The sequence below is a fragment of the Salmo salar genome, chromosome 12 (assembly GCF_965601325.2).
Source record: "Salmo salar chromosome 12, fSalSal1, whole genome shotgun sequence".
Taxonomy (NCBI): Eukaryota; Metazoa; Chordata; class Actinopteri; order Salmoniformes; family Salmonidae; genus Salmo; species Salmo salar.
Window position 1 is genome coordinate 40732617 of NC_138302.1, and position 15888 is coordinate 40748504.

The 15888-nt window shown below is 47.1% G+C and overlaps 6 protein-coding genes across 6 annotated transcripts; all 6 read right to left on the reverse strand.

Annotated features, from left to right (window-relative positions):
* Nucleotides 1–3867: 3867 nt before the first annotated feature.
* LOC145859449 (histone H3) lies at nucleotides 3868–4403 on the reverse strand. The gene has a single exon (XM_082958919.1). The coding sequence runs from the start codon at nucleotides 4401–4403 to the stop codon at nucleotides 3993–3995; it is 411 nt and encodes a 136-aa protein (XP_082815045.1). The 3' UTR covers nucleotides 3868–3992.
* LOC145859450 (histone H2A) lies at nucleotides 4187–5321 on the reverse strand. The gene has a single exon (XM_082958920.1). It carries the CDS (start codon nucleotides 5274–5276, stop codon nucleotides 4890–4892), a length of 387 nt encoding a protein of 128 aa, XP_082815046.1. The 5' UTR covers nucleotides 5277–5321; the 3' UTR covers nucleotides 4187–4889.
* Nucleotides 5322–5840: 519 nt separating this feature from the next.
* LOC145859448 (histone H1) lies at nucleotides 5841–6738 on the reverse strand. The gene has a single exon (XM_082958918.1). It carries the CDS (start codon nucleotides 6560–6562, stop codon nucleotides 5939–5941), a length of 624 nt encoding a protein of 207 aa, XP_082815044.1. The 5' UTR covers nucleotides 6563–6738; the 3' UTR covers nucleotides 5841–5938.
* A 1015-nt stretch (nucleotides 6739–7753) lies between these two features.
* Nucleotides 7754–8224, reverse strand: LOC145859451 (histone H2B). Its single transcript, XM_082958921.1, has one exon. It carries the CDS (start codon nucleotides 8179–8181, stop codon nucleotides 7807–7809), a length of 375 nt encoding a protein of 124 aa, XP_082815047.1. The 5' UTR covers nucleotides 8182–8224; the 3' UTR covers nucleotides 7754–7806.
* Nucleotides 8225–8642: 418 nt separating this feature from the next.
* On the reverse strand, nucleotides 8643–9075 carry LOC145859454 (histone H4). The gene has a single exon (XM_082958924.1). It carries the CDS (start codon nucleotides 9016–9018, stop codon nucleotides 8707–8709), a length of 312 nt encoding a protein of 103 aa, XP_082815050.1. The 5' UTR covers nucleotides 9019–9075; the 3' UTR covers nucleotides 8643–8706.
* Nucleotides 9076–14961: 5886 nt separating this feature from the next.
* Nucleotides 14962–15546, reverse strand: LOC123725490 (histone H3). The gene has a single exon (XM_045691342.2). It carries the CDS (start codon nucleotides 15495–15497, stop codon nucleotides 15087–15089), a length of 411 nt encoding a protein of 136 aa, XP_045547298.1. The 5' UTR covers nucleotides 15498–15546; the 3' UTR covers nucleotides 14962–15086.
* Between the last annotated feature and the right edge of the window lie 342 nt (nucleotides 15547–15888).

Below are 15888 nucleotides of genomic sequence, written 5' to 3' on the forward strand. Positions count from 1 at the left end.
CGCTGAGAAGCTAACCTCCTTCACAGAGCAACATCATAGGACTGGGAGTGAACAATACTCTGTCCGCGTACCTGGTTGGGGCCTGGTGTTCAACAGCAGGTTAGACTCTGTCACTTGTTCCCTTCAACTGCTTGCTTGCATTCCCCTATTATCAACAGCTGTGTTCCTCTATAGGCTAGAGTGCAGATACTTCACACCTATAGGCTAGGAGTTTTACTTGGACCACAGTGACATTGCTGGTAATTAGCCCGCAGCACATAAAGTGGACATACTATCTAATCTAATCACCCATCCAATCCAAATCTATTTGCCACATACACCTGTTTAGCAGATGTTATTCCGGGTGTTGGGAAATGCTTGCTTGTGTTACTAGCTCCAACAGCACAGTCATGTCTAACAAGTAAGATCTAACCATGTCCCAACATTCCACACAATACTCACAAATCTAACAAAACCAATGGCAGACCGGCATAGACCCAGGGGCGGAAATCCTGGGAAAAATAGGATTTGTCCCCCCCAATGTATCACTCAAACATAACTATGTAATTTCAATAATATTCATTATACGCAATGAAAGCAATTGTGCTGATTATAGACACTTAATAGCGCGTTTTTAAGTTTCAAAAGATTGCGACCCCCCCGCCCTTTGCCTCACAATGGTTTGATCCACTGCCAGTTCCAATCGCGCAAATATTAACTATTAAGCTAGCTAGTACCTATTCCATTTATGTGGCGTCGTCAAAAATGGAATCAGCATGCAGATGATGGAAGTTAGTGATTCAAAGGTTAGCGATAAACTGAAGTCAATTACACTCTCATCTACCATTGTGTTAAATATATTTCATGGTGTCGTTGCAAAAGCTACTATTTCTTTATTTCATTTCACCTTTATTTAACCCGGGTAGCAAAGATTAGAGCAAACACCACTGAAACTGAAGTGGTGCTCGCTAGCTTGGCAAAATCAGCTATTGTTGGAAGCCAGCCAATATGAAACAAACTATTCAAATTACAAAAGGTTGCAGCATATGATGTGTAAATGGTGAACTCATACAGCTGTCAACTCTTGTCATTTTAATCCGTTTCACATTTGCTAGCTACCTTTTAGATCGAAGCCCTACTGTAAATAACCTACACACTGTGTGTGTAGCCAGCCAGCTACAAAAATGGCACAAAAATAAAACACGGACATCAGACTATTTTTCAATACACCAAAACGCATAGTAACAACCCTAGTAGCCTAATATCTCAAAGACTAGTTGATACAATGTTCATAACAAAGAAATGAAATTCTAATGGAAATGTTTCACAATGATGTCATTAGGCAGAGCAGGCGGCACACAGACAGCAGAGTTGGGGACAGATATGCAGGGACAGACTGGCAGAGACAGGGAGTCTCAGGTAAGTTTGTTGAGTCTTTGTTTGGCAACATTATGAAAGGTTCTCCATTTTTTCCACTTGTAAAATAGGAACATAATTGGAAAATGCCATGGATACCCCCTACTCTCAACTTCAACTGGTGACTGAACTAAGATTTGTTAAAGGCAATGGTATTGCTGTTGTGTAGTTTTGGGTACCGGTAGTTAGGAGTACGGCAAACACCTTATTTCTTTGCTTCCTCAATATACATTGACCATATTACAATGTAGGCTATGTGTTACACCACTACTTTTGGTGTCCCCCTCAGGAATTGCTCTTGACAAAATGTCATGTAATTGTCCCCTCCAAAGTTGATATCAGATTTTCGCCCCTGCATAGACCTACATACATGACAATAGAAAGGTGTATATCCATATGACATGAGCCATGCAAACTAGCTCGGCATGATAAAAGTAACCGGTGTTCCATTATTCAAGTGCCCAGTGATTTCAAACACAAACACACACCTCAGTGCAAGACATGCAGAAGGACTAATGAAGAGGAGATGAACAACACCGGAATCATGTCCAATTAAGGGAAGAAAACCGCCCACAACAGGGTTCAGCCGAGATGCAATGTTGATTGACACCCTATGCTTCATTTAGGAGCTCAAAGGAATAGGTCAACTCGTATAGATAGGGAGGCATTTCACCGCCACCTGCTGGACCAGAAGTCATGTTGCCAACACCTGCCTGAATTCAATTCATCAATGCCTATAAGGAATACGTCCGCTCATCATTCAAGCCACATAGGGACGGATTTTCGCGACACCTGCTGGATCAAAAGTGCTACTCACAATGGCCACACAGCGCATTCATCCCTCAACCTATGGGGTCCAAAAAATATATTACAATAACTACAACAGATCATCAAATAGGCAGAGGTTCCATGTAGAGTACCTCAAATGATACAGTTACTTTTTCAACAAACCTAATCTGGAAATCATCTTCACCTTTCTAAAGTCATTGCTTTCCACAATGCTATGTTCACATGACTTATTTCATTTCTTCCAATCTATGTCACTATTACTTCATTTGACTGCTCTTAAATCATATTCACTTAACCCTTTTCTTCACCTGCAGATTTGGAACACTACGTCATGTGAATGTATGTTTCTCAAGTATCAAATGAGGGTCACTTACATTGTACTACTTTATTCCAAAGGGATTGCTACTTTTCTCTCTTTATGTGTAGCCAGCTCCAAAAAAGGTCCACATGCCTATACAACTTTTGCTTTAGGACTACATCTTACACCAATGACCAGGGAAAGTGTTGGGAAAAAACGTGGATGATTCTGTGACCAATTACAGAGGCGCTGGCCTTTTCAGCACCACGGAGCTCCGCTATTACCTGTCTCGTGAGTGAAGATGCAGCAGAGGCGCGCTGTCCATTCAAACGCGCGGAATACAGCAACGCATGCGCAGAGAATTCCACTTTTTGCCTGTGCCATGCGTCTGACTATTGTACATTATCCCTTTGGATTGATGTCGTTTTCCCAGCTCTTTTGTCCTGCGTTCTAGCTGTGTGATTTCTGCATTTAACTGGCAGCCTGTATTTAGGGCCTTATCGTTTGTTGAAGCTGTCAAGCAAATCTTCTTTCGCGTAGGTGATGTATCTACACTGTAAAAAAGGATTTGGCAGCCTAGTAGATAGTGGCATCCCAACAACCAACAAACAAATATGGGAGTCAGTAGAATCCAATATTTAGCACTGTGAAGTTGTCATGTGCTGAGGCATTTACTTCCTTATGAAGACTATGCTGCAATCAGGACGTACCTGCACTGGTGATTGCAATTCTGTAATTGCTCAACTAATAATAGGTCAATCGCTGCAGCTTCTTGTGTCCTGTTTCAGAACAGCTGTTTTGCAAGCCGTCGATGATTACATCTATTGATTCCTGCTGTCCTGATACCTTTTCTCTTAACGATGGGTATGTCATTAATGGGATTATTCATGGGATCAGGGATCTGACTTCATCCCACGAAATACATTCACTTGCGTTGGACAGAGATATCATTTTACTGTCAATACCTTAGTCAGTCGCATGAATTATGGGGTGCACACAGCTTTACCCTGACGTGCTAATGATCAGATCAAAACGGCTTTTTTTGTTGCAATCAATGGCGATTATCACAAAGTCATTGACAGACTCTAGCAGAGGACAGAGTTTGGGAAACGCTGGCCTGAAGATCAAATACTAATAGGGAACCACGTTTAACCACTAGATGGCCTCCGTGCTCCACGGGAAAGTTTTCTCAGCACCACTGCAATATGGGACTTTCAAAGCAATGTTTTTCTTAGCTACATAGTGACAATTATTGCCACTTTTTGCCCTATATCATTACTATCACTGTATTTTCCCCTCCTTTGACTGTTCTACTCTAGTCACATTATATTGAAGCTGCAATACTATAAGCAGCTTTTCCTTTCGATGTGACCTTTAGTTAACAACCAACTCTTATTTATGATACGGTCTGGAGAGGGGCGTGTACATATGGAACAATTGTGCCTTTGACGGAAATATGGAGGTGGCTCTTAAAAGAGCCTTTGGGGGATTTTGGACATCAGGTCATCGTTTAAGCGCGCTCTCCGCGAATACGACGGGCCAGCTGGATGTCCTTGGGCATGATGGTCACCCTCTTGGCGTGGATGGCGCACAGGTTGGTGTCCTCGAACAGGCCGACCAGGTAAGCCTCGCTAGCCTCCTGCAGGGCCATCACGGCGGAACTCTGGAAGCGCAGGTCGGTCTTGAAGTCCTGGGCAATTTCTCTCACCAGGCGCTGGAAGGGCAGTTTGCGGATCAGCAGCTCAGTGGACTTCTGGTAACGACGGATCTCTCTCAGAGCCACGGTGCCGGGCCTGTAACGGTGAGGCTTCTTCACGCCGCCGGTGGCCGGGGCGCTCTTGCGCGCAGCCTTGGTGGCGAGCTGCTTCCTGGGTGCTTTGCCACCGGTGGATTTGCGAGCGGTTTGCTTGGTTCTGGCCATGGCGCTAGCTAGCTTCCTTCTTTCACAGTCGGAGTATAGCCTCCAAATGCCTATGTGAAGTTTATAAAGCCGGCAGCGGCGTCTGCTGATTGGACACCATCTCCACACCACCCTGATTGGCCCGTTGGGGAGGCCTCCTCCGACGCCCATTGGACGGGAGCCTCGGCCTCTCCGTGCCGCCCCAAAATCCAACCCCACCCCCCACCTTCGCCGAGGCGCGCTTGGTGTCTTTTGTTAGGGCCGACACTTTACGCGCAATAATAGTCACCGGCCGAATTCTAGCCTGCTATGACAAACGAGGCCTAGGTGTTACTCTTCATTTAAGGCCTCATGATATGGTGCCGTGTATGTGACAAACACTCCAAATACTTCATATGTGGCAGTCAGTCATAGAAAGGACACTTTGCGCTTTTGCAGAGCTAGGTGGTTGGCTCTTAAAAGAGCCTTTGGGGGTTGAGTAGTCAAGTGGCAGCCGCAGTAGCGATTTTACTTGGCTTTGACGGCCTTCTCAGTCTTCTTGGGGAGCAGCACTGCCTGGATGTTGGGCAGCACACCACCCTGAGCGATGGTCACGCCGCCAAGCAGTTTGTTCAGCTCCTCGTCGTTACGGACGGCCAGCTGCAGGTGACGGGGGATGATACGAGTCTTCTTGTTGTCACGGGCAGCGTTGCCGGCCAACTCCAGGATCTCAGCAGTCAGGTACTCGAGCACGGCGGCCAGGTACACTGGTGCGCCAGCGCCCACACGCTCGGCGTAGTTGCCTTTGCGCAGCAGCCTGTGCACACGGCCCACGGGGAACTGGAGTCCGGCACGGGATGAACGTGTCTTTGCCTTGGCCCTGGCCTTGCCTCCGGTTTTGCCTCTTCCGCTCATATTGGTAGCTTCAGTATGTCACAGAAAGTCTGAATGAGCCGCTGGGCACCTCGAGAGCCTTACTTATACCTCGCCACAAGAGGCAGCGATTGGCCACCGGGCCGGTGTGGCCTTATCCAATTGGAGTGAGGGACAGACAGACAGACAGACAGTCAGCCCTAAGCCCGCCCGCCCGCCCGCCCGCAGGCAGGCAGCTGAGTGAGAAAGAAGGGCTAGGCTACTCTGTTTCCCTCCGACTTTGTTACTTTATGACAAATCAAATCACTCAAATCATCCAAATGGGAAACACATAGATAGCTGCACTATTCGCTGCGATTTCCAATACGCTATAGTATTAGGATGATGATGATTAACACATCACAGTGAGGGTGCTGCTGTCCTCTCCAGTATGTATTCTTCTTATTATGAAGATCAATATGACATGGAACACATCTAACACATCACAACAATGGCTCATACACAAATGACTGGTGAGGCTGCTGCACTATTATTATATTATATGCCTCTCTCCGAGTGGGAAAAATGTGGTGCGTAAAAGTAGCCTAGTGAACGACAAGTAGTACATGGAATGACATGCGCTTTTATGGAAAGAGGTGGGTGGCTCTTAAAAGAGCCTTTTGTGGTAACAACATGTGTCGAGTAGAACACCGTTTGTAATAGCTTTACTTCTTCTTGGGGGCTGCCTTCTTGGCCTTGGCTGCCTTGGGCTTGGCGGCTTTGGGCTTCGCTGCCTTGGTAGCCTTCTTGGGGCTCTTGGCCGCCTTCTTGGCCGCTGCGGCGGGCTTCTTCACCTTCTTTGGGCTCTTGGCGGCCTTTTTGGGTGTAGCGGGCTTCTTGGCCTTCTTGGGGGACTTCTTTGCGGCGACGGCCTTCTTGGCTGCTACCTTCTTGGGCTTCTTCGCCGCGGCGGGCTTCTTGGCGGCCACCTTCTTTGCTTTGGGGGCTGCGGCTTTCTTGGCGGGCTTTTTTGCCTCGACGGCTTTCTTGTTGAGCTTGAAGGAGCCGGAGGCACCGGTGCCCTTGGTCTGGACCAGGGTGCCCTTGGTGACGAGGCTCTTGACGGCGATCTTGACACGGGAGTTGTTCTTCTCCACGTCGTAGCCGCCTGCCGCCAGACTCTTCTTGAGCGCGGCCAGGGACACGCCGCTCCTCTCCTTGGAGGCGGACACCGCCTTGACGATGAGCTCGCCTACGCTGGGTCCCGCTTTCTTGGGCTTGGCTGCTGCCTTCTTCTTGGGTGCCTTGGCCGGCGCGGCGGCGGCGGGTGCTGGTGCGACTTCTGCCATGTCTCTCGCTTGGTCCGGTAAACACACACACTTACGGTAGTCTGTGAGGAGTAGTTTGCTGTAGACGCTGCTCTGCGCTATTGAAGCTCCACACCGTGCAGGGGGCTGGCCTTAAACGCGACATGAGAACCATGTAGACTCAAGCCACCCAGCTCGGCTTCTCCGGGCTGGCCAAATGCTCTTTCACTTGTGTTTTCTGGTCGCCAATATCGGTCCAAAAGTCACCGACGGAGCCGTGTTTTTGGTCCAAAAGCCAACGGCCCAGTGAGCAGACTTGTCTCCGTTCAGAATAAAGTCATGTGGGCTGCAGAAGCCCTGTGCATTTTGTTGCAACTCGCTCAAAACCTCACCGTTCGACTGTCGGCTGGAGCTGTGCGCACTGGTTTTCCTGTGCTATTTGTCTCCTAAATGGCCTAAAAGTGCATCCGATTGCGAGCACCATTGATTGTGTAGTGAGCCGAGATGTCTGGCAAGGCAATCAAATGGTTCGGCGTCCCCTGATGTGGTCCTGGGTGTTTTAAAGGAGAGCTCTTTTGGGGACCTTAAAACACATGCACTTGTGAGGCCTGGCTGAGACTAGTGTTGTACTCCAAGTTTCAAGTTGTATTCGTCATGTGTCCAGGACGCACACGAGATATATATATATATATATACATTGTCCAACGCCATGTTTACTTGCACTGTGTGTGTGTGTGTGTGTGTTTTTCTCTTCTTTTCTTCTCTGACTCCGCAGCGTGACTCGTGCCGGTCTTTGTGTCTGTGGGTCTTGGTGTCTGTTTGCCCGGCCGGCGCTATGGAGGCTGGCGCCCCATGTGCTTGGTCGCCCTGATATAGGCCTAGGGAGTGTCTCTCTAGTTAGTGAGTGGAACAAGGGCTGTATCTCTCTCTCTCTCTCTACTTGATTTTTCTCCTCCCTGTTGTATAGTCATTGGAGCACTAGTGGAATCCCACATTCATATTCTTCCTCCACTGGATAGGGCCTCTTTACAGGTCGACGTCATTAGGCTATAGGGCCATTTCTTCTATTCACTTATTCCACAATAACACCTTTCACCTGGAATTCATGTCACCCCTGTTTGACATGTCCTGCAGACAAAGACACCGAAAAAGGCGCCAACCCCCCCCACTCTAAATGATACAGTGGAACACATTCATTTGCTCCTGATGGATTTGCTTTTTTCACTGACAGGGTGGGTGGCTCTTAAAAGAGCCTTTGGGTTAGTACAGCACTCCAAACGGGCTGTTTACTTGGAACTGGTGTACTTGGTCACGGCCTTGGTGCCCTCGGACACTGCGTGTTTGGCCAACTCGCCGGGGAGCAGCAGGCGCACGGCGGTCTGGATCTCCCTGGAGGTGATGGTGGAACGCTTGTTGTAGTGGGCCAGGCGAGAGGACTCTCCGGCGATACGCTCGAAGATGTCGTTCACGAACGAGTTCATGATTCCCATGGCCTTGGAGGAGATGCCGGTGTCGGGGTGGACCTGCTTCAGGACTTTGTACACGTAAATGGCGTAGCTCTCCTTCCTCGACTTTCGGCGCTTCTTGCCGCCTTTCCCTGCTGTCTTGGTGACGGCTTTCTTGGAGCCCTTCTTGGGCGCGGACTTTGCTGGCTCGGGCATGATGCTGATGTCTCGTTGCTTCTCAGAAACGAATGAGGGGGTGGAGGGCGCTTTCCCGTCTTATGAAGAGGAAGCTAAGCAAATTCAGCGGCCGTGGACACGCCCCTGCCATTTGCCCAGTGGAGCTGAGCGCGCGTCAGAGCCTTCCACTCAGAAGCTTGCTTCCCTAACAAAGACCTGCGCGCCCTACCTCCCCCTACTCCATGGTGGGGAATTGTGTGTTTCAAAAAGGGAGGGCTATTGCCTTACGGCCCACTTTGCACCGTCAGACATCCCCTTCTGCTCCAGCCACGTCTACCGACTCATGGTGGCTTTACGTCGGGTGCCTCTAAATCCCACCGTTTCTACACTCCTGTCATTAACACTCCCTGTCCACTCAGAGTGGCTCATAGTTTCTTACTAGATAAGGGACCTCTATAAATCTTCCTACGACAATGGAATTGGCCTTTTTGAAGCGCATGTGGGTGGCTCTTAAAAGAGCCTTTGGGTTCAAGTCGGGATGTTGACGTTCCGAAAAGAGGGCGTTTAACCGCCGAAACCGTACAGGGTGCGTCCCTGGCGTTTCAGAGCGTACACCACGTCCATGGCGGTAACGGTCTTCCTCTTGGCGTGCTCGGTGTAGGTGACGGCGTCACGGATCACGTTCTCCAGGAACACCTTCAGGACACCGCGGGTCTCCTCGTAGATCAGCCCGGAGATACGCTTCACGCCGCCACGGCGAGCCAGACGGCGGATAGCGGGCTTGGTGATTCCCTGGATGTTATCGCGGAGAACCTTGCGGTGACGCTTGGCGCCTCCTTTTCCCAGTCCCTTGCCGCCTTTGCCTCTTCCAGACATGGTGTATATGTGTTCGCTAGCGGAGTTCAAGTGAATGAATGACGTACGCCGGGGTGCGTGGTGCGCTTATTATGTGCATTTGGTGGACCTGATTGAAGCCAGTGGCACAGAAAGCGCGCGCTTTCGCCTGGCCTCTGTTGTAAAGGGGAGGGTGCTCGTTCTAGGGAACGAGGGAGGAACCGAGAACAAATGAAAGCAACTAACATCAGTCAAATACTGATAGAACAAAGTGTGACAACTGAGGGATCAACTAGTACTCTGTGTCCGACTCCTCACATTGTTGTTGTTGTTGTTGTTGTTGCTGCACCTGATTCAACTCATTGAGGACAAGGTGATAAGTAGTTGAATCAGCTGTGCCTCTCCAGGGCTACAACAAAATAGGCTACTCTACCCCTGGAGTTGGAAAACACTGAATTAGTAGGCTAGAGATAGGCCTAAAGAACTCAAATAGAGGTCCCAAGTAGAAAGGAGAAACGAAGGTGACTCTTCCACACACATAATCGCAACAAGTAACACACAAAACCTTCATGCCATAATTGAGACACCGTCAAATCCAAAGGGGGAAGATGTAGGCAACGGGGAAACAAATACACATGGAATGCCATAAAGCCAAAGGGGCCCATCATGTTTTTTTTTCTTTATTGTAGACATTTGACTCATTTGAGTGAATGCATACATTTCATACAATGTCTATTTTTTCTTTTTTTTTTTTTGGTACTGGCCCCCCGTGGGAATCAAACCCACAACCCTGGCATTGCAAACACCGTGCTCTACCAACTGAGCCACAGGGAAGACGGCACATGTCATGTCACCTCATCAGTCATTTTGCTATTGAAGGCCATGTAATGTAACATCAATCTTCTTTTTTCTTCCCTAGACACGATCCAGCCTGACAGTCAGGGAGCCAAGAGGACCTGAGGTTCCGATGGGAAGGGTGGTGATACCTCTGTAAGGTGAAACGCAGTAACACATTCCTCAGACACCCACCCAATGAAGGGCTAGTGTTCCTATGTGTACAGAGGCGATAGGGATGTGCAAATATCGTATTGTGCTTTTCTTCACAAACCAATAACAAAGCGTCTTATTATGGAATTACTGCTATGAGGTGGATCATTTATAGGCCAGATAGCACTATGCCCGCCAGATGGCCTCAGATGTTGCAGAAAATGACCGCCACAGGAGGAGGGCCCATGTCAACAGGTCATTCCAAAAGGGAGACATTTTGGATTTCAATTGACTTCACCTTTCTTTAACCAGATAGGCAAGTTGAGAACAAGTTGTCATTTACAAACTGCGACCTGGCCAAGATAAAGCAAAGCACTTCCACACATATAACAACACAGAGTTACACATGGAGTAAAACAAACACAATGTGAGCAAATGAGGTGAGATAAGGGAGGTAAAGGCAATAAATAGGCCATGGTGGCGAATTAAAACACTGGAATGCTAGATTTGACAGTACATGAAATACTGGGGTGCAAAGGAGCAAAATAAAAATATCAATACAGTAGGGGAAGAGGTAGTCGTTTGGCCTATTTATAAATGGCCTATGTACAGCTGCAGTGATCTGTGAGCTGCTGAGACAATATGATCAATCACTGCAGTTTAATAACATCTCAAATCTGACTAGCTTTCATCTTACAACTTATTGTTGCCATAATTGTCTCTTACTTCTACTTGCTGGCTGCCAGGCCTCGGTTTAGTACATCAAGGAACACAGGTTGCCTTTTAGGAGAAGGACTGACAAGCTTTCAACTAGGTGAGATACAGCTACTGTCATGAAGTCACTTTGTCATAGCAGGTTAGGAGAAATAGGTAAAGGGTTAGGCTTACCCACTTACAAGTCACCACACAGAGAGCAGACTCGAAGCACAACTGCACTGTCTGGAAGAGCGCACCGGACTCAATTGGAATCCCTCAAACAGCACACTAACTACATTCCGCTTTATGATGTCACAGTCAGCCCCTCGGAACACTGGTCCTCAACATTCTCAAACACCTTGGATACCGAAGGCAAACATTCTCTAATCACTCACAATCACAAATCAACTAGGGAGAAGGCTGCCAGGAATTGGACGCTGAGAAGCTAACCTCCTTCACAGAGCAACATCATAGGACTGGGAGTGAACAATACTCTGTCCGCGTACCTGGTTGGGGCCTGGTGTTCAACAGCAGGTTAGACTCTGTCACTTGTTCCCTTCAACTGCTTGCTTGCATTCCCCTATTATCAACAGCTGTGTTCCTCTATAGGCTAGAGTGCAGATACTTCACACCTATAGGCTAGGAGTTTTACTTGGACCACAGTGACATTGCTGGTAATTAGCCCGCAGCACATAAAGTGGACATACTATCTAATCTAATCACCCATCCAATCCAAATCTATTTGCCACATACACCTGTTTAGCAGATGTTATTCCGGGTGTTGGGAAATGCTTGCTTGTGTTACTAGCTCCAACAGCACAGTCATGTCTAACAAGTAAGATCTAACCATGTCCCAACATTCCACACAATACTCACAAATCTAACAAAACCAATGGCAGACCGGCATAGACCCAGGGGCGGAAATCCTGGGAAAAATAGGATTTGTCCCCCCCAATGTATCACTCAAACATAACTATGTAATTTCAATAATATTCATTATACGCAATGAAAGCAATTGTGCTGATTATAGACACTTAATAGCGCGTTTTTAAGTTTCAAAAGATTGCGACCCCCCCGCCCTTTGCCTCACAATGGTTTGATCCACTGCCAGTTCCAATCGCGCAAATATTAACTATTAAGCTAGCTAGTACCTATTCCATTTATGTGGCGTCGTCAAAAATGGAATCAGCATGCAGATGATGGAAGTTAGTGATTCAAAGGTTAGCGATAAACTGAAGTCAATTACACTCTCATCTACCATTGTGTTAAATATATTTCATGGTGTCGTTGCAAAAGCTACTATTTCTTTATTTCATTTCACCTTTATTTAACCCGGGTAGCAAAGATTAGAGCAAACACCACTGAAACTGAAGTGGTGCTCGCTAGCTTGGCAAAATCAGCTATTGTTGGAAGCCAGCCAATATGAAACAAACTATTCAAATTACAAAAGGTTGCAGCATATGATGTGTAAATGGTGAACTCATACAGCTGTCAACTCTTGTCATTTTAATCCGTTTCACATTTGCTAGCTACCTTTTAGATCGAAGCCCTACTGTAAATAACCTACACACTGTGTGTGTAGCCAGCCAGCTACAAAAATGGCACAAAAATAAAACACGGACATCAGACTATTTTTCAATACACCAAAACGCATAGTAACAACCCTAGTAGCCTAATATCTCAAAGACTAGTTGATACAATGTTCATAACAAAGAAATGAAATTCTAATGGAAATGTTTCACAATGATGTCATTAGGCAGAGCAGGCGGCACACAGACAGCAGAGTTGGGGACAGATATGCAGGGACAGACTGGCAGAGACAGGGAGTCTCAGGTAAGTTTGTTGAGTCTTTGTTTGGCAACATTATGAAAGGTTCTCCATTTTTTCCACTTGTAAAATAGGAACATAATTGGAAAATGCCATGGATACCCCCTACTCTCAACTTCAACTGGTGACTGAACTAAGATTTGTTAAAGGCAATGGTATTGCTGTTGTGTAGTTTTGGGTACCGGTAGTTAGGAGTACGGCAAACACCTTATTTCTTTGCTTCCTCAATATACATTGACCATATTACAATGTAGGCTATGTGTTACACCACTACTTTTGGTGTCCCCCTCAGGAATTGCTCTTGACAAAATGTCATGTAATTGTCCCCTCCAAAGTTGATATCAGATTTTCGCCCCTGCATAGACCTACATACATGACAATAGAAAGGTGTATATCCATATGACATGAGCCATGCAAACTAGCTCGGCATGATAAAAGTAACCGGTGTTCCATTATTCAAGTGCCCAGTGATTTCAAACACAAACACACACCTCAGTGCAAGACATGCAGAAGGACTAATGAAGAGGAGATGAACAACACCGGAATCATGTCCAATTAAGGGAAGAAAACCGCCCACAACAGGGTTCAGCCGAGATGCAATGTTGATTGACACCCTATGCTTCATTTAGGAGCTCAAAGGAATAGGTCAACTCGTATAGATAGGGAGGCATTTCACCGCCACCTGCTGGACCAGAAGTCATGTTGCCAACACCTGCCTGAATTCAATTCATCAATGCCTATAAGGAATACGTCCGCTCATCATTCAAGCCACATAGGGACGGATTTTCGCGACACCTGCTGGATCAAAAGTGCTACTCACAATGGCCACACAGCGCATTCATCGCTCAACCTATGTGGTCAAAAAAATATATTACAATAACTACAACAGATCATCAAATAGGCAGAGGTTCCATGTAGAGTACCTCAAATGATACAGTTACTTTTTCACCAAACCTAATCTGGAAATCATCTTCACCTTTCTAAAGTCATTGCTTTCCACAATGCTATGCTCACATGACTTATTTCATTTCTTCCAATTTATGTCACTATTACTTCATTTGACTGCTCTTAAATCATATTCACTTAACCCTTTTCTTCACCTGCAGATTTGGAACACTACGTCATGTGAATGTATGTTTCTCAAGTATCAAATGAGGGTCACTTACATTGTACTACTTTATTCCAAAGGGATTGCTACTTTTCTCTCTTTATCTGTAGCCAGCTCCAAAAAAGGTCGACATGCCTATACAACTTTTGCTTTAGGACTACATCTTACACCAATGACCAGGGAAAGTGTTGGGAAAAAACGTGGATGATTCTGTGACCAATTACAGAGGCGCTGGCCTTTTCAGCACCACGGAGCTCCGCTATTACCTGTCTCGTGAGTGAAGATGCAGCAGAGGCGCGCTGTCCATTCAAACGCGCGGAATACAGCAACGAATGCGCAGAGAATTCCACTTTTTGCCTGTGCCATGCGTCTGACTATTGTACATTATCCCTTTGGATTGATGTCGTTTTCCCAGCTCTTTTGTCCTGCGTTCTAGCTGTGTGATTTCTGCATTTAACTGGCAGCCTGTATTTAGGGCCTTATCGTTTGTTGAAGCTGTCAAGCAAATCTTCTTTCGCGTAGGTGATGTATCTACACTGTAAAAAAGGATTTGGCAGCCTAGTAGATAGTGGCATCCCAACAACCAACAAACAAATATGGGAGTCAGTAGAATCCAATATTTAGCACTGTGAAGTTGTCATGTGCTGAGGCATTTACTTCCTTATGAAGACTATGCTGCAATCAGGACGTACCTGCACTGGTGATTGCAATTCTGTAATTGCTCAACTAATAATAGGTCAATCGCTGCAGCTTCTTGTGTCCTGTTTCAGAACAGCTGTTTTGCAAGCCGTCGATGATTACATCTATTGATTCCTGCTGTCCTGATACCTTTTCTCTTAACGATGGGTATGTCATTAATGGGATTATTCATGGGATCAGGGATCTGACTTCATCCCACGAAATACATTCACTTGCGTTGGACAGAGATATCATTTTACTGTCAATACCTTAGTCAGTCGCATGAATTATGGGGTGCACACAGCTTTACCCTGACGTGCTAATGATCAGATCAAAACGGCTTTTTTTGTTGCAATCAATGGCGATTATCACAAAGTCATTGACAGACTCTAGCAGAGGACAGAGTTTGGGAAACGCTGGCCTGAAGATCAAATACTAATAGGGAACCACGTTTAACCACTAGATGGCCTCCGTGCTCCACGGGAAAGTTTTCTCAGCACCACTGCAATATGGGACTTTCAAAGCAATGTTTTTCTTAGCTACATAGTGACAATTATTGCCACTTTTTGCCCTATATCATTACTATCACTGTATTTTCCCCTCCTTTGACTGTTCTACTCTAGTCACATTATATTGAAGCTGCAATACTATAAGCAGCTTTTCCTTTCGATGTGACCTTTAGTTAACAACCAACTCTTATTTATGATACGGTCTGGAGAGGGGCGTGTACATATGGAACAATTGTGCCTTTGACGGAAATATGGAGGTGGCTCTTAAAAGAGCCTTTGGGGGATTTTGGACATCAGGTCATCGTTTAAGCGCGCTCTCCGCGAATACGACGGGCCAGCTGGATGTCCTTGGGCATGATGGTCACCCTCTTGGCGTGGATGGCGCACAGGTTGGTGTCCTCGAACAGGCCGACCAGGTAAGCCTCGCTAGCCTCCTGCAGGGCCATCACGGCGGAACTCTGGAAGCGCAGGTCGGTCTTGAAGTCCTGGGCAATTTCTCTCACCAGGCGCTGGAAGGGCAGTTTGCGGATCAGCAGCTCAGTGGACTTCTGGTAACGACGGATCTCTCTCAAAGCCACGGTGCCGGGCCTGTAACGGTGAGGCTTCTTCACGCCGCCGGTGGCCGGGGCGCTCTTGCGCGCAGCCTTGGTGGCGAGCTGCTTCCTGGGTGCTTTGCCACCGGTGGATTTGCGAGCGGTTTGCTTGGTTCTGGCCATGGCGCTAGCTAGCTTCCTTCTTTCACAGTCGGAGTATAGCCTCCAAATGCCTATGTGAAGTTTATAAAGCCGGCAGCGGCGTCTGCTGATTGGACACCATCTCCACACCACCCTGATTGGCCCGTTGGGGAGGCCTCCTCCGACGCCCATTGGACAGGAGCCTCGGCCTCTCCGTGCCGCCCCGAAATCCAACCCCCCCCCCCACCCTCGCCGAGGCGCGCTTGGTGTCTTTTGTTAGGGCCGACACTTTACGCGCAATAATAGTCACCGGCCGAATTCTAGCCTGCTATGACAAACGAGGCCTAGGTGTTACTCTTCATTTAAGGCCTCATGATATGGTGCCGTGTATGTGACAAACACTCCAAATACTTCATATGTGGCAGTCAGTCAT